Source organism: Moschus berezovskii, unplaced genomic scaffold, assembly GCF_049115385.1.
Source record: "Moschus berezovskii isolate FMDL1 unplaced genomic scaffold, NW_MosBer_1.0 29, whole genome shotgun sequence".
NCBI classification, from domain to species: Eukaryota; Metazoa; Chordata; class Mammalia; order Artiodactyla; family Moschidae; genus Moschus; species Moschus berezovskii.
In genome coordinates this window covers 237,760-258,877 of record NW_028290453.1, presented here as the reverse complement: position 1 = coordinate 258,877, position 21,118 = coordinate 237,760, and the positions used below count along the sequence as shown (strand labels likewise).

Genomic DNA, 21,118 nt, shown 5'->3' with positions numbered 1-21,118 from the left:
CTGCTCACAACAGTTTTTCAGGGTTGCTGTTCATCATTTAGGTTACGATTATCTTATGAAGTCCTCAGGGCTTGGCCTGTTGTTAGGAGCATATGTATATTCACTGCTACATTTAAAATGGATACCAACAAGGACCTGTGCACAGCACAGGGAACTCCGCTCAATGTTATGTGGCAGCCTGGATGGGAAGGGGGTTCGGGGGAGACTGTATGGCTGAGTCTCTTCCCTGTTCACCTGAAACTATAACAACACTGTTAATCAGCTATATCCCAATACAAAATAAAAAATTTAAGAAAAAAAGAACGGATGAGTATTTCATGACCTTGGGAACTCCAGAAGGATCTGGCTAACTGTGCACACCTTTCAGATACTCCCAGCCCCCGGTCTGGGGTCAGCTACAGAGAGCTGCCTGCTGTTTTGTTGCCCTGGTGAGGGAAGGCACCCAGGTCTCCCCTGCCCCTAGCAGGCTAACTCCAAAAGGACAGCAAACTCAGGGACATGTGCTACCGGAGGATGCTAGCGGGATGAATGCTGCTGGGCAGGTCCTGGTCCTCCAGGGAGAGCCAGGATCAGCTGCTGTGGAGGAGACAGGCTGGCCTTTCCTCTGTCACCACCCTCATGTGCATTTCTCAGAGATGCGAGATGGTGGGAGGGTCCAGGGAATGAAGGCTAGAGCACTGTCTTGTCAGCAAGTCAGTGCTGGGCCATGAAGGGATTCACGGCCAGAAAGCATGAAACAGAAGCTATGGTTCTGTCCTTTGTGAACCAGCAGAAAACCCTGTGAAGGCCAGCCTCTGAGTCAGGCTAGGGCAGCCAGCCTTCACCTAGGATCTGCTGACAGGTGCAGTCCGGTGCCAGGACCTGGGTAGAAAGCAGGAGCTTGTAGAGAGAGAGACGGAAATGGATGGAGGGGAAGGCACGGGGGCTCTCAGGGCACTGGTGCCAGGGAGGTACCAGTGTCAAAGAAATAAACTGAATCCATCTTTCCAAGATGCATTTGGCTCCTGACAGACCTGTTAGGGATGGGAACACCACCCGCTCACCCTCACAAATGAGATACTTTTCTATGCCTCAGCATATTTTGCAGATAACTAATTCCTAGGGACTCCCACTTCTGCCACTGAGACTCCATGAGTTCACTGGCACCCTCTCTCCCTACGTATAAGGTTTATGCCACATAAACATGTGTGGATGAAATGCAGGGGGCTCTGTGAACCAGGTAGAGCCGTGGGGATTCAGGAATGAGAAATCAAAGTCCAGCTTTGCGTGTACCATACAGCTTCCCTAGAGAGGACTGGCTTGCGTCTGGGTTTGAAAATGGAGAGTCTTAGTGTTTCAGTTGTGTCTGACTCTTTGCGACCCCGTGCACTACAGCCTGCCAGGCTCCTCTATCCATGGTATTCTCCAGGCCAGAATACTGCAGTGGGCTGTCATTCCCCTCACTGGGGATCTTCCCAACCCAGGGATTAAACCTAAGTCTCCTACACTGTAGGCAGATTCTTTACTGTCTGAGCCACCAGGGAAGCTCTGGGTTTAAGGCCCCTTATAGAGAAAGCAAAGAGAACTGCCGTGGCTTATTTTACAAGGAGAATGAGTCCACTACAGAATTGTCAGCCACCTTGTACACGGTACATACATCCTGTGCTTGGTAATACAAATATATGCAGGCAAAAAGACTGGAGACAAATTTTTATTTTCAGAGATCATTCATGTGTAATCTATGCTGTTGTTTTTGTCATTTTTTGTTGTTGTTGTTCAACAAAATGTACTGAATGAATATTGTAAATCATGCCAGAATACTTGCTCAGTGACAATTCCTGGATAATATCCATATTTTTATTTCAATGTCAGTAATAAAACAATCAAATGTGACTTTGGGGACTACCTGCCTCTGGCACAGTCCATCTGTTGTAGTGTTCAGTGGCTGTAGAGTCTACAGGGGTCCCCAGTCTATCAAGGAAAATCTTGGGGTGAGGGTGCAATTCATCTAAGGCTTTGTAAAAGGATGTATTTAATTAACATATTACTTGGGCCATTCCCCTCCCTAACCCTAACCTACATCTCTTGGGATAATAATCAAGTTATAAATTCATCCAGGAGAACTGATGCGGCTCTGATGTAGTCACATACACAGATGTTCTATCACGAAGGAAGATAAAATTATCCCATGGTAATACAGTGTATGGTTAAGCTTTCTGTATTGTTTTTCCTGTTGAAAAAAATAACAGCAACTACACAGCTGAGTGAATAGAAAGCCAGACACCTGCATGACCCCCAGCTTTTGAAAACAAAAGTGACTCATTCCTTCTAAATTCTAAGAGTTTGGAGTTATAAGCCTTGTCTAGATGACAAACTAGAATGCTGATACCAAAAGCTACCTTGTAAAAAGTCAATATCTGTCTATTTTACAAGTATATTATGCCAGGAGGAGGAGAGAAAGCTTTCATATCTGAGTCCTCTCTCCTTGGAAAATTATACTCTGATCATATTTAGTTTTTCTGTCTTCAGAATGGGGTTTATCCAGTTTTAGAGAATCTCTCTTTTAAGAGGACAAAGCTTCTTCAAAACAGAGGGCAAGCTAGTTTAATAGAAACTGAGGTGTACGTGAAACTGTAAGAAAAGTCTACAGCAAGGATCTGAAATGGTGTGTGTTTTTGGGGTGGAAAAGTGGAGATAGGTACGCAATGTGTTCAATTAAAGCATAATGTCACAAAAGGTGCAGGTATTCAGGGTTGTCTGAAATCAGCAATGTGCTTTAACCTGGATCTTCAGTGGCTTGGGGTTAGGGAGACAAATTATCAGAGCTATAAGTCACCTTGTAAGAAAGCAGGATTTTGAATAAGAAAGTATGAATTACAGTGCAAAGTCTGACTGCTTCAGACTGTTGGTGTGCAGCTCTGGAAGTGCACATCATCATATACTTGTAAGAAGCTTACAAATACTCTTTGAAAGGGAATGTTTAGAAAACCTATTTTTAAGACGGCCATTAATAGCTATCTGGCATACAGTAGGATGGACACAATAAAGGTAAGGACCTAGTAGAGGCAGAAGAGATTAAAAAGAGGTGGCAAGAATACACAGAACTGCACAAAAAGGTCTTAATGACATGGATAACCATGATGGTGTGATCACTCACCTAGAGCCAGACATCCTGGAATGCGAAGTCAAGTGTGCCTTCGAAAGCATCACTATGAACAAAGCCAGTGGAGGTGACGGAATTCCAGCTAGGCTATTTCAAATCCTAAAAGATGATGCTGTTCAAGTGCTGTACTCAATATGCCAGCAAATTTGGGAAACTCAGCAGTGCCCAGAGGACTGGAAAATGTCAGTTTTCATTCCAATCCCAAAGAAGGGCGGTTCCAAAGAATGTTCAAAGTACTGAACAATTGCACTCATTTCGCATGCTAGTTGGTTATGCTCAAAATCCTTCAAGCTACAGGAACTGAGAATTTCCAGATGTACAAGCTGGGTTTAGAAAAGGGAGAGGAGCCAAGGATCAAATTGTCAACATTCATTGGATGACAAAGAAAGCAAGGGAGTTCCAGAAAAACATCTGCTTCATTGACTATGCAAAAGCCTTTGACTATGTGGATCACAACAAACTGTGGGAAATTCTTAAAGAGATGGGAATACCAGACCACCTTACCTGTCTCCTGAGAAGCTTGTATGCAGGTCAAGAAGCAACTGTTAGAACCTTATGTGGAACAACAGACTGGTTCAAAATTGTCACCCTGTTATAGACAGAGTACATCATGTGAAATGCCAGCCTGGATGAAGCACAAGCTGGAATCAAAATTGCTGGGAGAAATATCAACAACCGCAGATATGCAGGTGATACTACTTTAGTGGCAGAAAGCAAAGAGGAACTAAAGAGCCTCTTGATGAAAGTGAAAGAGGAGAGTGAAAAAGTTGGCTTAAAATTCAACATTCAAAAAATAAGATCATGGCATCTGGTCCCATCACTTCATGGCAAATAGAAGTGGAAAAAGTGGAAACACTGACAGATTTTATTTTCTTGAGCTCCAAGGCTCCAAAATCACTGTGGACAGTGACATCAGCCATGAGCTTAGAAGACACTTGCTCCCTGGAAGAAAAGCTATAAAACCTAGACAGAGTATTAAAAGGCAGAGACATCACTTTGCTGACAAACATCCATATAGTCAAAGCTATGGTTTTTCCAGTGGTCATGAATGGATGTGAGAGTTGGACCATAAAGAAGGTTGCTGCTGCTGCTGCTAAGTCGCTTTAGTCGTGTCCAACTCTGTGACCCCATAGATGGCAGCCCACCAGGCTCCGCCATCCCTGGGATTCTCTAGGCAAGAACACTGGAGTGGGTTGCCATTTCCTTCCCCAGTGCATGAAAGTGAAAAGTGAAAGTGAAGTTGCTCAGTCATGTCTGACTCGTAGTGACTCCATGGACTACAGCCTACCAGGCTCCTCCATCCATGGGATTTTCCAGGCAAGAGTACAGGAGTGGGGTGCCATTGCCTTCTCCGTAAAGAAGGTTGCGTGCCAAAGAATTGATGCTTTCGAATTGTTTTGCCTGAGAAGACTCTTGAGAGTCCCTTGGACAGCAAGGAGATTACAGCAGTCAATCCTAAAGGATATCAACCCTGAATATTCATTGGAAGGACTGATGCTGAAGCTGAAGCTCCAATACTTTGCAAACATCTGACTCACTGGAAAAGACCCCGATGCTGGGAAAGACTGAAAACAAAAGAAGAAGAGGGCGACAGAGGATGGGATGGTTCTATAGCATCACTGACTCAATGGACATGAATTTGAGCAAACTCCAGGAGATGGTGAAGGACAGGGAAGCCTGGCGTGCTTCAGTCCATGGAGTTGCAAAGAGCTGGACATCACTTAGTGACTGAGCAACAACAACATACAGTAGATGCTCAAAAAATATAGTTTTAATAAATACACAATGAATAAATCTCAGTCCTCTGAATCTCTTCTTTTGATAAACAGTCATACTCCTGACCTGCCTGCCACTGCCAGAGTCCAGGTCCACTATTGTCTAGTTTAGGTAAGTCATTGATGCTCTCTGAACCTCAGTTTTCTTAGAGGTGAAAAAGTAGGCACTCACATGTGTACACGAGAGTGAGAATAAAAATACACAGAAGCTGCTGTAAAGCACAGGGATTTTGCCTGGTGCTCTGTAATGACCTAGAGGAATGGGGGATGGGAGGGAGGTTCAAGAGTGAGGATACAGATATACATACGCTATTCACGTTGTACAGCAGAGCTAACACTACATTATAAAGCACTTGTCTGGGCTTCCCTGGTGGCTCAGATGGTAAAGAATCTTCCTGCAGTGCAGAAGATTCATGTTCGATCCCTGGGTAGGGAAGATCCCCTGGAGAAGGAAATGGCAACCTACTCCAGTATTCTTGCCTGGAGAATTCCATGGACAGAGGAGCCTGGTGGGCTACAGTTCACAGGATTGCAAAAAGTCAGACATGACTGAGTGAAAAGCAGTTAAACTGGGCTCCCCAGGTGGTGCTGGTGGTAAAGAACCCGCCTGCCAACGCAGGAGACTTAAGAGACTCAGGTTGGATTCCTGGGTTAGGAAGATCCTTTGGAGAAGGAAATGGCAACCCACTCCAGTATTCTTGCCTGGACAATCCCATGGATAGAGGAGCCTGGCTACAGTCCACAGGGTCGCAGAGTCAGACATGATGGAAGCGACTTAGCACACACACTAACGAGCAAGTACTTCTTGTACTTTTGCTATAATATTGGACCTGAAAGACTAACATAGGGAAAAATATTACTTGTGTCTCGGGAATCTCTCCTAGTGATCCAGCATGTTTCTTTTATAGGTTTGAGGAGAGCCATGGAACCTATCCCACCATTGTCATCATGACTTTGGCTGCCAGGAAATTCAGAGCTATGGTCTGTGTTCAACGTATCCCTGGTCTAGATTTTTCAATGTTCTGTCCATCCCTATTTTACTAGTTAAGTCTTAGCCTTTTGTTTTTTATCTTTTTAAAAGTTCAAGTATAATTAACTAAATATATTAGTTTCAGGTGTGCCACATAGTGAATCAATATTTCTATACATTACAGAATTATCATCAGTGTTGAGTCTAGCTACTATCTGTCGTGGTACAAAGTTATTACAGTATTATTGACCACATTCCCTATGCCGTACATTACATCCTCACAGCTTATTTATAACTTGAAGTCTGTCTCTCCGGATCCCCTTCCCCTAATTCACCTATCCCTGTTTTCATCTTAATGGTGCTTTGATTTTAACACTTTTGAGTTTTTAGAGTGAGCCTGGAATCTCTTTTGGAAGAGACAAAGTATCAATCGTAAACAGAAGGATGGGCACCTCCTTGTCCATGAGAATGTTCATTTCCTGAGGTCTCCATGCAATTCTTCAATGTCTTTGAGGAGTACCCTCTACCTTGCAGATCATCATAAGTACTTTTTAGAGCATGTGCTTTATCTGGGAAAATACAAACAACCAAGAGGTGCGATTTAAACAAAGCACTGCAGCGTAGGCATTGAACCAAAGTACAAGGCACACACTGAACCTAGAGCCGATGAAATTAAATCTTGCATGAGGCTGAAAATGTTGAGCAAACAGATTCAAATCCCCTAAGTGGATATTCGTGGCGACTGCATGGGAGTATCCGCAGTAGTTTAGTACAGCTGTGTCCTGCTTTGGGCAAAGCCAATATATGAAAAGCAAACTTACCCAACAGACAGATTGGGGCAGAGGTGATTATTCACATCACAAAGGGATTGATGGAAGGGTTCCTTCAAATAGAAACCGTCCCTGGTTTATTAGAATTCCATTTATAGAGATTCAATTTACACAACTCTCAGAAACACGCTTGTTTCATGAAATACAATATACCTTAGGAGCTAGAGCCGCATAAAACCCATCCCTAGGGTTCTGCACATTTTAGACGTTTGCAGTGAAGTGTCAAATGACATGTTCCATTTTAGGATCAAGCCATTCATATCCCATATTTTTGCTCTCTCAAATTTAACGCTATTTAAAAGAATTGCTAATAGAAAGTATTTGCTTCCTAAGGATGTTCAGCAGCTGTCCTGTTACAGCTGGAAGGAGACAGAGGGAAGGTCAGTGACACCCAGGTAGGGCCCCTGGCAGCTGCGACCTGTACATGAGCAGAGTGCCTTCCCAGTAATCATACAACCCTGCCTCTCAGGGCTGTTTAGGATGGAGGGGACACATGTCTACTTATGTCGATGTATGGCAGAAACCATCGCAATATTGTAAAGTAACTATCCTCCCATTAAAATGAATAAATAAATTTACAAAATAAAATTAAATAAAAAAAAGTGAGCTAAGGATGCTAGGCAGCTTGCTTCAGTAGCCAGGAGGTTAAGAATACAGGACTTAGCTTTTTGAATTTATCGTCTTCCATCATGAAGATCTGATTTGAATTCACTGGTTTCTAAAACTGTGTATCCTGAGTGTCTCTCTCTCTTCGGGAGGGGCCATCGCATCTCCTCTTCTACATGCTTTACCCCCTCCAGGATTAAAGCCTGAGCCATCTAATCAACGAGGGTGTGATCTAACCAAGAGCCAAAGCACAGGCGCTAACACGGCCCACCACCGTCCCCGTTGAGCCGAGTGATAGAGCAGCAGGAAGGAGAAAACCACCTGCCATCTCCCCATGGATGAGCGGGTACTGTTGGACAGATGCCACCCACTTCTGAGTGCACGTCCAGAGGAAAACAGTGTTCCATTAAACATGGCTCCCTCCTAGGCCCTCTTCCCCTCCCATCCGGAAGGCTGAGTCTTGTCTACAGAAGCCCACGTGATTTTGGATGCAATGAGTTGTACTAACAACACTGAAAGCTGGGGACAGCGTGGGGATGGAAAGCGTGGTGTCAGCGAGACTGGAGGAGGGGCCAGGCTTGGCACACTGTAGCTGCACAACCTTGTAAGTAATCCAACCTCTCTCAACCTCTCATGTCCGACTCTTTGTGACCCCATGGACTGTAGCCCGCCAGGCTCCTCTGTCCAGGGATTTCCCAGGCAAGAAGACTGGAGTGGGTTGCCAGGCCCTCCTGCAGGGGATCTTCCCGACCCTGGGATTGAACTTGGGTCTCTTGTGTCTCCATATGGATCACAGGTGGCACTAGTGGTGAAGTACCTGCCTGCCAATGCAGGAGACGCAAGAGACTCGGGTTCAATCCCTGGGTCAGGACGATCCCCTAGAAGTGGCAACCCACTCCAGTGTTCTTGCCTGGAGAATCCCACGGACAGAGGAGCCTGGCGGGCTATACAGTCTATGGGGTTGCAAAGAATTGTACATGACTGAGTGTGTGTGTGTGTGTGTGTGTATATATAAGTCACATATATTATATTAACTTCATAACACAAACCAAATGAGGCATGTAAGCTGTTAGTACTATTGCTGCTGTTATTTTTATGAAGGCATCAGAGGCTCTGATGTGAATACAAATGCCAGACTTGCTCTAAAGGAAATCTAGTGCCTTTGGAGAGTTTCTGAGGCTGGGAATGATTTAAAAATTAGGCTACTTGGGCCAGAAGAGGGCATATGAAATCTTCTATACCCCAGATCTCCAATGTCCTTCTGGGGCAAGAATAGAAGTGACCTTCAAGGGTCACTGGGGATAGACCCATGTGGTATAAGAGGATACAGTCAGCCTTTTGAAAGGACCACCCCTGCCGTGGAATTGATTAGGAAACACTCTGATGAACTGTTGAGTGACTGCAGCTCATAGGAGGCCGGCCCTTGAACCCACTCTAGAGAGAGGTACCCCAGTCTCCAAAGAGGCAATTCTGAAGCTGAATGTACAAAAAGAAATGGGGTATTGGCACACTTCCCAGTTTGGCTGCTGCTCCCCTGGCCCTAAACTCAGGTTCAGGTTTCTGAACTTAAAAGACAAAATGATTTCAGACTCCAATCCAAGAGCCAAAATACTAACATGAGAACTGACTGCAGGAAAAGATAACCCATTTTAATTACCTTCAGTATGATGCAGGGGTTTGCTCTGGTATACATTATAATCCCGTTGCTTTGTAGGGTCCGCAGACGCAGGGCCAGTTTAAAGTCTTCTTCTTTGCTGTTTTCAGAAAGCCGGTATTTGATGTAACTGTTTCCGGCAAAGCTGAGAGAAGTGTGCCCTGAAAAGACCATGATGAGGAGACATAGATACTTTGAACATCCAGAAACCAGAAGGGACCCATGGGATCACCGAACAACTACCAATCAAGTTGATTAAAGACTGTGGGAAGTTGGTTAAGGCACTGAGGACAAACAATGTTGGACTAAAAACTGGTTCTCCATTTTGGGTCACATTCCAATTTCAAAGTAAAAAAAAAAATTATTTAACTAGTCAGATGCCCCAAATCTGAGTTCTCTCATGTCAAGGGCAACTTGGTATGTTCTCTAACCTGAATTTTCCTGGAGTCACTAAAATTCCAATTCCTGCTTTCTAAAATTAGCATTTGTAAAAAAATATTCCTTCATGCCCACCCACACCACTTAGACACTAGAAAACTTTCACTTCCATGAAACAAGGGAAAGATAAACCATTTTCAAAGAATATCCACATTTCCGCTGAACAACAAACTTAGGGCATTTGCACAAATGTTGAAAACGGCAATGATACAAAGGAAGTTCAAGTTTTGTGCAGTCACAGCTCTACTTTTGACCATGAATTTCAGGCTCTCCTGCCTAGAATGTTTAGTAGCTACCCATATCGCCCAATTCTGAGTTCATTCTCTCTTTTTCTTTCTTTACTGCCTTCTACTTTATGTTTTAAGAAGCAGAGTGATGGCTGAAAAGCTGTCTCACTGGAGTGAAAGTGTGGAAATACACCAAAATGGATGATAATCATGGACAATGAAGAATTTTCCATATAGAAAGGAGGAGGGAGATGGGCAAAAAGGGACATCTGAAATTAGAAGTACCCTACTGTCACCCTGCAGACCCACCTGCAGTGCATACAGCAGGCGTTTTGTGGGTGGGGCAGCATAAGTATCTTAGAGCCTTCAGTTCAGTTCAGTTCAGTTGCTCAGTCGTGTCCGACTCTTTGTAACCCCATGAATCACAGCACGCCAGGCCTCTCTGTCCATCACCAATTCCTGGAGTTCACTCAAACCCATGTCCATTGAGTTGGTGATGCCATCGAGCCATCTCATTCTCTGTCGTTCCCTTCTCCTCCTGCCCCCAATCCCTCCTAAAGATTTCAAAAGCAAGTATGTGGATTCAGGGACAGCTCTGTTCTTGAAGTCAACTCTGAAAGAGCTTTGGCTTCCATTTTTAAGAATGGTGCTTGTCTTTGCAAAGCCTGAATTTTTAGAACCCAGTGCTTCGCAAGTGCCTTGCACATACTAGATATAATAATTTTTTATTCCCATTGTAATTGCTATTACAATCATCACTCAATAAATATTTCTTGGATTCTAAAACCAGTATCAGTATGCTTATATCTGCACTACATCCTCTACTAAAAAGGGTTCTACTGGTAACAAAAGTGAACATTACTCTTTTTAGAGGAAAGAAATGGTAGAACATATATGAGTCAAGAGAAGTACTGAAATTGAGTGATGATTGGAAATGGAGGATCATCTGGATTGGAATGACAGAAATATTGATTTTTTCTTTTCTTTAAGACACAGAGGTGATCACCTCGCCTTTCAGGAACATGAAGTTAGTTGTACATTTGCAGTGGGGAGTGTTACCTGGTCTAGGGTGGGCTTACCCTACAAAGGTCAACTGAACTGGCTCAGCTTTACTTGCTGTTGAGAGGTATGGGTCAGAACATGAAAGGCCATGCCACAGATACTCCAACTCCTCTGCCTAACCAACAGCCTTTTATTTATTTTCTATAATTTCACAGTCTTAGCATCCACATGACACAACTGAAACACAGGCTATGGTCTCCCATTATATAAGGAACCCACAGGCATTGCATGTTTCCTGAGCATAGGCTGCAGCTGCAACAAATTCCAAGTATTTGAGGGGGATGCTAGCTGGGGTTCATTCTGAAGGAAAATGTTACATGCAGACAGAATGTCTTCTGGAAGGGCTAGAGCAGTGTAATTTACTCAAGGGCAAGGGCCTCCAGAATATGAATTTAGACCCTCATCATCCCACCGCACTCTGCACCTGAGCACTCTCCGAGCTTTCCCGGTGGACACTGGCAGAGGAACGGTCTCCTGCTGGCTTCGTAACCAACACACTGCATATCCCCTGGACACGGCTTCTCCACGCAAGGATCGTTGGCCCCTGGGCACAGTCCTCCTGTGACAGAGGGGAACACACATGGTCAGTAGAAAGGAAATCACTCTACACTCTGTAAAGTCCAGGAAGCACAGGATGGTTTGAGAGCTGGGCTTGATGGGCTCTGAGCTGAGAGACAAAGTGCTGCCCAGAAGCAGGAAGGCCTGAGTGGGCTCCACCTGGTGCAGGTGCCCAGTGGGGCTCTCTGCGTCTCCCACAGCTCACAGCCAGACTGTGGTAGGATGAGGGCAAAGAGTCAGTGGAGCTCCTCTTTTTAGGCTAAATCAAATATCAGATATACTAAGGTTGTGAAGTTACTGCTTGTAACTTCAGCTGAGAAAGATCATGTGACACAGGCTCTGGCAGTCTTTACTGGCTGGGACTCCTGCATGTTGTTGCGTTTAGTTGCTAATTGGGTCTGATGCTTTTGCCACCCCATGGACTGTAGCCCACCAGGCTCCTCTGTCCGTGGGATTTTTCAGGCAAGAATACTGGAGTGGGTTGCCATTTCCTACTCCAGGGGATCTTCCAGACCCTTGGATTGAACCCACAACTCCTGTGTTGGCAGATGAATTCTCTACCACTGAGCCACTAGGGAGGTCCTGGGGCTTGTGCATATTGGGGGCCACTTGAATGCACCACTTGTGTTTAGATTTCTTCTACAACTCCAAGAGATATTAGCTGTTGCTTTCAGAGGGAGGAAAAAAAGACTTTTATAAAGAAAAGCGACTCATTCTAAATCATGCAAGCACAACTCCCATTGTTTCTGAATCCCTTCTGCTCCCTGCTATTGTATTGACTGGCTGTAAATGTGCCCCATTGGCTATCAAACATGGTAGAATTATCCTTGGCAAAGGAAGACTTCTTTTTCACCTGTTAGATGTTCACAGCACACTGAGATGAAAGGTTAATTCCTCAGAAACGAAATTCTGGAAAGCAGATTAGCTGATTAAAGTAGAATGCAGGACCCAAGGGAGATTTTCAGAACTGTGAGGACGGCAAACACGGGTTCCCTGAAGGAAATGCACTTCCCAAAGGTCTTGGGTATTTCAAACGCAATTAGGTGAGAGTGTAAGTGGTAAAATACTGTAGAAAAGAAGACACAAATTGAAAGCAACCTACAGCTGGGTTAGGCAGTGGCCGAAAGAAGCCCCTCTTCTCTGTGGACCGAGAACACGCTGGACCTTAGCAGAACCTTTCCTCAGCAAGATCTGGTCCATTATCATCTTCCTTTCTAGTCCAACTCTTTCTTCCTCATTAAGCATATTGTTCCATTATACAGTCATTTCTTTGTCCAGGAGAAAGTGTACACTTAATGCCCATAACAGATTAACATTTTAGGAACTTTAATCCTGGAGGGGAGTGATGTAAGAAGCACCAGCAGACTCAGAATTCATAAATCCTGTTTTCCACCAGTTGAGAGCTCAGCCATAAAAGATACTCCTGGCAAGGATCCAGCTTACAAAGTCTTAGAAGATGAAGGGATTTTTAACTGAAAATTTGAAGTGATCTTCACAAATGGTTCTGAAAGACCTAAGTGCCCTGAAATATATCTTCCTCTGTTCGTTCCAAAAAAATCTTTATTCCTGCTGCGTTTTTATAAATATTTATGGAATTTAAGACAGGTGTTCAACCACCTTATGATCTGTTTCAAGGCACTTTTGATAAGCAGTTTTGGAATTTTTGATGCATTCACCCAACAAGAAAAAAATTTTCAGGCCAATGAGGTGATAGGCCTGGGCATATAAAGATGAAAACAAAAATTATCCCATCTCTTCCTCCCCCTAGGAAACAACACACAAACACATGGTTAGAATACAGTAAGGTAACTGCTTTGCTAGGGATTTGTGAGCACAAGGGAAGCCCTAGAGAAGGAATAACTATGCTTCCTGGGAGAATGTCAAAAGTCTTTATAAAGGAAGAAAGCATTTTAAACTCAGGTTTGAAGGATGAGATCTTTTGAGTAGTAAGGGTCTGTGCTTCTTGGGAATGAATCAACCATGCATGCATGTGTGCTAAGTCACTTCAGACGTGTCCAGCTCTTTGTGACCCTACGGGCTGTAACCCACCAGGTTCCTCTGTCCATGGAGTTCTCCAGGCAAGAATACTGGAGTGGGCTGCCATGCCCCCCTCCAGGGGATCTTCCCGACCCAGGGACTGAACTCATGTCTCTTATGTCTCCTGCACTGGCAAGCAGGATTTTTACCACTAGTGCCACCCAGGAAGCCCTTAATCAACCATAGTTAGTGGTTTAATTGCAAGCATGTTTACTCATGGCATGTTCACAACTCCCCCTGCCCACTCTGTGCTGTCCTCATGTGTGCCTTCACTTCTGTTTCTGAGGCCTGCACACCTCTAGGTAGCTCCCTCTTGTTGGCTAGTTAGCACACGCTCAAAAGTGCCAACAGAACCCAGTTGCCGATGTCAGCAACATGGAGGCGGTAACGAGCATAAATGAATCACAAAATGCACTCCAGGTAGATCTAACTCTGAAGTTACTGGACATTAACTTCCAATTATACATAGAAACAATGATTTATGTATTTAAGAAATCTGTTCCTTTCTATTCCATGGAAGTGTCTTTTCCTATGTCCTATTTTAGCCAGCCAAAAGACGTCCTTTCTATAAAAGTCTGTGTTTCAGAAACATTGCGACATATACTACATTCATAGTCTTTTCTACACTAATGCAATAGCTTCACTGCTTAGAAAACTTGCATTATCAAAAATGCAGTTTAAAAACCTCTGTTTCAAAGGGGAAAAGAGGACTAGATAATTTCCAGACCCATGATAGCAAAGCTATTTACTTCTTCAGGAGCTATGGTAACATTAAAAAAAAAAAGCTGTTAGGGCATATAATAAAGGCTGCTGCTGCTAAGTCACTTCAGTCGTTTCCGACTCTGTGTGACCCCACGGACTGCAGCCTACCAGGCTCCTCCATTCCCTGGGATTCTCCAGGCAAGAACACTGGAGTGGGTTGCCATTTCCTTCTCCAATGCAGGAAAGTGAAAAGTGAAAGTGAAGTTGCTCAGTCCTGTCCGACTCTTAGCGACCCCATGGACTGCAGCCTAGCAGGCTCCTTCGTCCATGGGAGTTTCCAGGATGGAGTGAGGTGCCATTGCCTTCTCCGATAATAAAGGCTAGACACTATATTTCAGAATAAACACAGCATTTGAATCCTTTTCCCTTCAATTCACATGTTTTGATCTTTTCTTTTGCCAGAAGTCCTGCCCTGCTAATTAGCACTGGGCTTCTCATTTTATCAACCATATCACTTATATTGGGTTACAGCAGAGTCACTTAGACCAGCAACTGGAGTTCAAATTCACAGTTCTTTTCTTCTTCTTTCCTTATATTATAACCATGTGTGTGCTCAGTTGCTCAGTAGGGTCGGATTCTTTGTGACCTCATGGACTATAGCCCACCAGTCTCCTCTGCGCATGGGATTGCCCAGGCAAGAATACTGGAGTGGGTTGCCATTTCCTTCTCCAGGGGATCTTCCCAACCCAGGGATCAAACCCGTGTCTCCTGCTTCTTCTACACTGGTAGGCAGATTCTTTACCACCTGGGAAGCCCATGTCATAACACTAGAACCTAGATAATTAAATCCATCAAATTAATGCATTATGTTAGATCCAGTCCCCCTTATAAATACTCCAGCTGGTGGACAGATAGAAACTATATTAATACCTTATAATAAGTGCATTCTAAGATTAATATAAATGTTAATATATATAAATAGACATATTTCTATTCATTCCAGCAGCCATTGACTTTGATAGGTTAGTGCTCCTTCTCTTTCTTTTTAATAGGTTTCTTAAGGCAGAAGGGAGAGTTCTGGCAAGGGGTCAGTTTCTTGATGCTTTAAAAATCCCAGGGGGCCACCTCCCTGCCTCCCAGCCTGGGACAGGAAGAGCCATAAACGTTTGCTCCCCAGCTGCTGCTGTCAGTTCGCTCTGCTCGCAGTCTGCTCTCTTGTGGCTCAAGGAGGTACGAAGGCAGATTAGAGTCTGGAGGTTAGTGTGAATGTAATGTCCTCCTGAGCTGGGGACAGATGTGAGCAAGTGTATAAAACGTAGTCTCTTTCAAGCAGAGAAAGAGTTCTGATTACTGAGAAACAACTTTCCCCAAACCAAATACTCCCCATATACAATATTGTATTTCTTTCCTCTCTATCAGCTATGATAAGTAGTTAGATCCTTTCTGAAATATTTATGTGAGAAGGACTTGACCTTCGTACACCAGCCCTGAACAATGCCACATGTCCTTTGACCTCCGATGGATGTCAGATCTTCCCAACCCATGGATTGAACCCGTGTCTCTAGATCTGGGTCCTGGGGACAACAACCTTCTTCCCAGCCAAAGCCCTAAAATCTCTAGCAACATAAAATGCAGCATGATTTCAGTGGATGAGGAGGGGTTAACTTGTTTTGCAAAGCTTATGCTTGTTCAGTTCACTTCAGTCACTCAGTCGTGTCCAACTCTTTGCGACCCCATGGACCGCAGCACGCCAGGCGTCCCTGCCCATCACCAACTCCTGGAGTCCACCCAGACCTATGTTCATCGAGTCGGTGATGCCATCCCGCCCTCTCGTCGTCTGCCATCCCCTCCTCCTCTTTGAACAGAGGTCCACCAGGGGTGTGGGCTCTAGCTTTACATGCTCTGTGTCTTCAGGCATCCATCAGTTTGGGGCCAGGGTGAGCGTGAAGGGAGAAGTGCCCCCTTTATCAAAGCAACTGACGCCATTTGTGGCGAGTCGGGGCAGGACAGAAGGATCAGGTGCTTTTAGCAACTGTCAGAGCAGGAAGCAGGCGGAGAAGTCTCTGTCCCCCACTCCTAGGTCCCCTCTAGAAGGCAGGGCAGTGTAATAGGAAATGGTGTGACGCTGACAAGCGGCGACCCTGAATTTTCTTCCTGACTATTCAATGCATTTCCTGTGTGGGACCTATCAAAGTTAATGGCTGCTGGAATGAATAGAAGTATACATTACTATATGTCTAATACTTACATTAATATTAATTTTAATATTATTAAAATATATTATGCATTAATATATTTCTTTGTGTCCTTCAGTTAGAGTTTTTAAGGGGTCACTTCACTTCTCTGAGTCTTGCTTCCCTTTCATGAAAAATGAGGATAATTACTCTTGGAAACTTGTGAGCATTAGATGGTTTAATGTATGTGGAAGCAACTTGTAAAGAAAAAAAAATTGAGGGTAAAAACAAATTACTGCAGGGTCCCTAAACTGGAGACCCTCGCCTGACTGGGAAATGGAAGATCTGAGCTGCAGTATAACCCCTTCTTTGCTGTCCTTTTTGGGTCAGATTCACGATTGGTAAACCGACGGATGATATGAAATACCACGTGCCTGGGAGAACTTTGTGTTAATCAGCATCACAAGCAACGTGCAGCGGGGCCAGCCCCTTCATAACTGTCCCGGGCAGAGGGATTCTTTTCACAAAGACTCCACCAGGAGGGGCGTGCACACGATGTGGCTACTCAGCACAAGGCTCCCCACCTCCCGAAGCTTCGCTCAGGTGGACATTTCGGTCACTCGCCACAGAGCTGAAAGCATAATTCACTCGAGCAGAAGCTCAGGGCTCTGGAACCTGCAGGGAGGAGAAAGGCAATCCTCTCATGGTTTTAGAAGGGTCTCACTGCCCCATGTATGTCTCTCCTCGCCTTAGTGAAAGTCGCTCAGTCACGTCCGACTCTTTGCGACCCCATGGACTGTCCATGGAATTATCTAGGCTAGAATTCTCTAGGAAAGGAGTGGGTAGCCTTTCCCTTCTCCAGGGGATCTTCCCGACCCAGGAATTGAACTGGGGTCTCCTGCATTGCAGGTGGATTCTTTACCAATTGAGCTATGTGCCTTATTTCCCCAGGATTCCCACAGCCCCCTGGGTTAAGTCTGTCCCTTTAGCTAATGCATCAGTATCCAGGTCTGATTATTACTGCTGACACTTTGAGCTTACTCAACCTCTTGACTTATATCTCTGCCTTATTATACTGAGAATCTAATAACTAAAGATAAACATCCTACACCCTGAATTCACATGCTTTGCCAAGGTGCCATGTCTCAGCCAATGCCACATACGTCAGTAAGCTCCCTTCATAATTCCTGGTTTGCATGAAATTTTAAAACATATTTTCTTAAGGTCCCTTGGCTTTGAAATGGTTTCCTGTGATTTTTCCCATAGCACAGAATCACCTTGATTTGTGTTTGCTTTGTTCAGCCCTATTTTCTGGGATGATCTTGCTAAAGGCTGAGTGTCATTTAAGACATCCTCTCTGGGGCAGCTGTGTGTGGATGGAAAATATAAGGGATTATCTACACGGTAAGAAGTTGGTATCTCCTCCACAGTGGACATGCCCAGACCACTCCTGGCCCTTCAGGACTCCATGCATGCTAAAGATAAGGGATCTGCAGACAGACATCTAACATGAATGAGGAATAGAAACTTCCCAGTTTGTAGGGAAATCTGGTTAAGGTTCAGACACTGAATTATACAGAATTCCTTTGGGTGGGACTATGGGCTCTGTCCTCAGAGAATTGGAATGAACAGTCCAGGCCTAAGTGTAAACCAGATCTCAGATTTCCCTATGCTTTTTAAATACTCGTTGAGTTTCAAGTATCATCCTGCCTCGTGGAAGCCTTCATCGTTTTACTTCACTGTGTGTGTGAGAAGCGCGTCATTGTGGCTGCCTATCGCAGGCCCGTTGACCTGTCCCAGCACGTTCCCTTCGGGACTGTCTCTCCACCAGCCAGTCCAGCTGAGCTCCCTGTCACCTGCCCAGTGCACGATGCTGCTTCACGGGCCATGAGGATGGGGCCAGGTCAGCCTCACTCACCGCTCTAACTCCAGCAGCCCACCCGGGGCTTGGAAAAGCATTTGCTTCACTGATGAGTGAATGAGAAAATAAAAGTGGTAAAGAAACATTCCTTTACTACTTTCTCTGCTCAGAAATGCCTTCCCAGGACAATTCACTGCTTCCAGTATCTTTCATGGACTCCTCCAAGGAAGACAGAGAACTCCTTCCTTTACGCTTGCTCTCTATTCCAACTACACCGCCTATGACTCTTTCTAGCTCCTGTTCTTGATGGCCAAGGAGCAGAGGACCTTCTGCTATTTGTCTCGAAAAAGAGGATTCAAGGGGTCCTAGTAACTATCCTTAGATATCTGGAGGGCGGTTTGTACAGGAGGGTCAGACAGGTCAGGCTCCGTGTGGCTTTAAAAGGGCAGCAGGTGACCTCACAGGAGGGAGACTTGGTGCCCACAAAGTCAGTTGTCTCAGGTCCATCTTGAGAGGTATTGAGTGCTAGGACTGGGCTCAAACCTTGGCTGCGTTATTGTGGCAGGAGGATAGTAAATAGGATGTGGGAAGTTGCAGTCAGTTAATTTAAAGTTTTCTCAAACCTGTGCGGAGGTAGGAGAGTACAGTGGTTGGGACAGCCCGGTGTGAATCCTGGCTTGACCTGCACTAGTTCTGTGGGACCCTGAGCAAGTCAACTGACCATTCTGAGCTGTGACTTCCTTAACTTCTGAGGAAAGTTAATGATCCCAATCCTTGAGGGTGATTGTCAGGGTTAACTACAACTACACACAACCAGTCCATTCTGAAGGAGATCTGTCCTGGGTATTCATTGGAAGGACTGATGCTAAAGCTGAAACTGCAATACTGTGGCCACCTTATGCAAAGAGTTGACTCACTGGAAAAGACTCTGATGCTGGGAGGGATTGGGGGTGGGAGGAGAAGGGGACGACAGAGAATGAGATGGCTGGATGGCATCACTGACTTGATGGACATGGGTTTGAATGAACTCCGGGAGTTGGTGATGGACAGGGAGGCCTGGCGTGCTGTGATTCATGGGGCCACAAAGAGTAGGACACGACTGAGTGACTGAACTGAACTGACACACGCGTGAAAAACAAAGCGGTAACAAGTTGCCGCTCAGTAGGTGTGAGTTGCTCCACTGGTCCCTGCCTCCACTGAGCACTGGTTGCACAGGGCTTCTCACCTCCATCGCTTGGCTCTAAAGCTTCTCAGCCTGGACTGACTCCTCCCTGTGTCCCGTCTGATTCTAGGCATCCTTTCAGACCGAGTGTGGCGGCCTCAGCCTCAGGCCTTCTCCTACCACCCTGCACAGCCTTCCGACAGCGGGCTGCCCCCGGCTGAGGGCCCGGCGCTGACTCCTTACCCCGCCAGCACCGAGCTTGCCCATGACAGACGCGCCACGCATTTGACTGGAGCTTCAGTTTCAAGTCTGGGTTCCATGTCTGAACCAAGGCTGGACGAATCAGGCACCCACTTCCACCGACACTCATAAACACACCAGTCTTAAACGCTAATGGTCTCATGGCAAATCCATTCTCTTGGACAAGTCTCTCATTTTTGATATGTATCTAGATCAGATTTTTGAAAAATCAATGAAAATCTTCCCTAACAGACCATGACCACTGCCCCACGGCTTGCCCCGATACTCTGTCCTCTGACTTCCTCATCGGAGCTCAAGGGAGTTTATCATTCCCCAGGCTTTCTTACCCAAGTGCCAACATCCCCTGAACATCCAAGGTTTACCAGGAGCCATCTCAGGACAGCAGAACCCTTAAACTTCTGCTCAGACATGATGCTCGATGGGGGCTGGAATGTAATAAACCTCTTTGGCACTAAATTTCAAGCCTGCTTTCACTGTGTCAGAGCAACCCAGCATTTTAGTTCAAGGTGCTTAATGATGTTAATTCAACCCAACAAAAGTCTCCATGAGAGAAAGATGACGTGGAAGTTGGGAGGAGGGTAGACTACTGAGGCCAAATTTGTGTAAATACTTCTACACAGCCCAGAATGGATCACTACCTCTATTTATCTCCTAATTATTCCACCAAGTGGTAGGAAAGTCCACTTACTACATCTGCCAACCTTCCAGGCTAAACAGCAGCCAACACTATGGTGTGTGTGTTGGGGGAGGGGGAGTGGACTAGGAGCATTTACTGGCCTCAATTATCTCTCCTTTCCAATAAATGAGAAAATGTCTGCAATGCTTCATGCGTTCCTTAACAAGTTGTCACTGTATTTTCATTTGAGATTGTACTTTCGGAAAAGTGACAGAACTATTACTAATATAACGAGGAGCTCACCCCCTGAACCCCGAGAAAATTTTTTCTATTGTATCTTACTGTGAGATTTATTAGAGTTTGGTTTCCTAACCACCAGAATTAGGGTCACCAGGCTACATATATATTGACTCCATGGCTTCACTCAAAGCCTCCCATTATATTTGAGTGTGGGGCTCAGTAGTGGGCCTTTCTAGTAAGTCACAGGCCTACTGGAGTCCAAGACCCTCTGCCGTCCTGACGTGGGTCTGTGAGACTGGTGATCAGTCTGTCAGGAAAAATGGGGTTATCTGAATATTCTCATAGTGTACGTAGCACTGGGGTTATAAGTAATATACAAAATGGAAGAGCTCCTGTTCTTAGGATGCAATTAAACAAGGACCTAAGAATAAAATATGGAAGAGCTCTTATTCTTAAGATGCAAGGAATAAAACAAGGACCCAACATGAACCTACATTGAATCAGTATGCCATTCTCACCAGCTGTATGCCCTGGGCAAGGCAGGGAGCTATTGCATTTATAAAATGGAGATAATCATATAAAGTTTCTGAACATGAGAACTGGACCAGATGGTGTTTTGAGGTCCTTTTACCACTAAAATTCAGTATTTTATTTCACAGCTTAATTACACGAGTGACTTAAAGGTGGCAAGAAGTTGAGAGGTGGGCCCTGAGTCTGCAGCATTACCACTCAGGAAATGCTTCCTTCTAGACTGAGAAACACATTGGAGAAGGAAATGGCAACCCACTCCAGTGTTCTTGCCT

At 45.0% G+C, this 21,118-nt stretch overlaps 1 protein-coding gene across 1 annotated transcript in view; it reads right to left on the bottom strand.

Annotated features, from left to right (window-relative positions):
• The window catches only part of LOC148772973 (protocadherin Fat 3-like), a 180,178-nt gene that overhangs the window by 28,600 nt on the left and 130,460 nt on the right, over nt 1-21,118 (bottom strand). Inside the window, exons 20-21 of the mRNA XM_088834566.1 lie at nt 11,129-11,263; nt 8,981-9,138 (exon numbers count right to left, since the gene is read on the bottom strand). Of these exons, the coding sequence (XP_088690692.1) occupies nt 8,981-9,138; nt 11,129-11,263 (293 nt within the window). The remainder of the gene's footprint in view (nt 1-8,980; nt 9,139-11,128; nt 11,264-21,118) is intronic.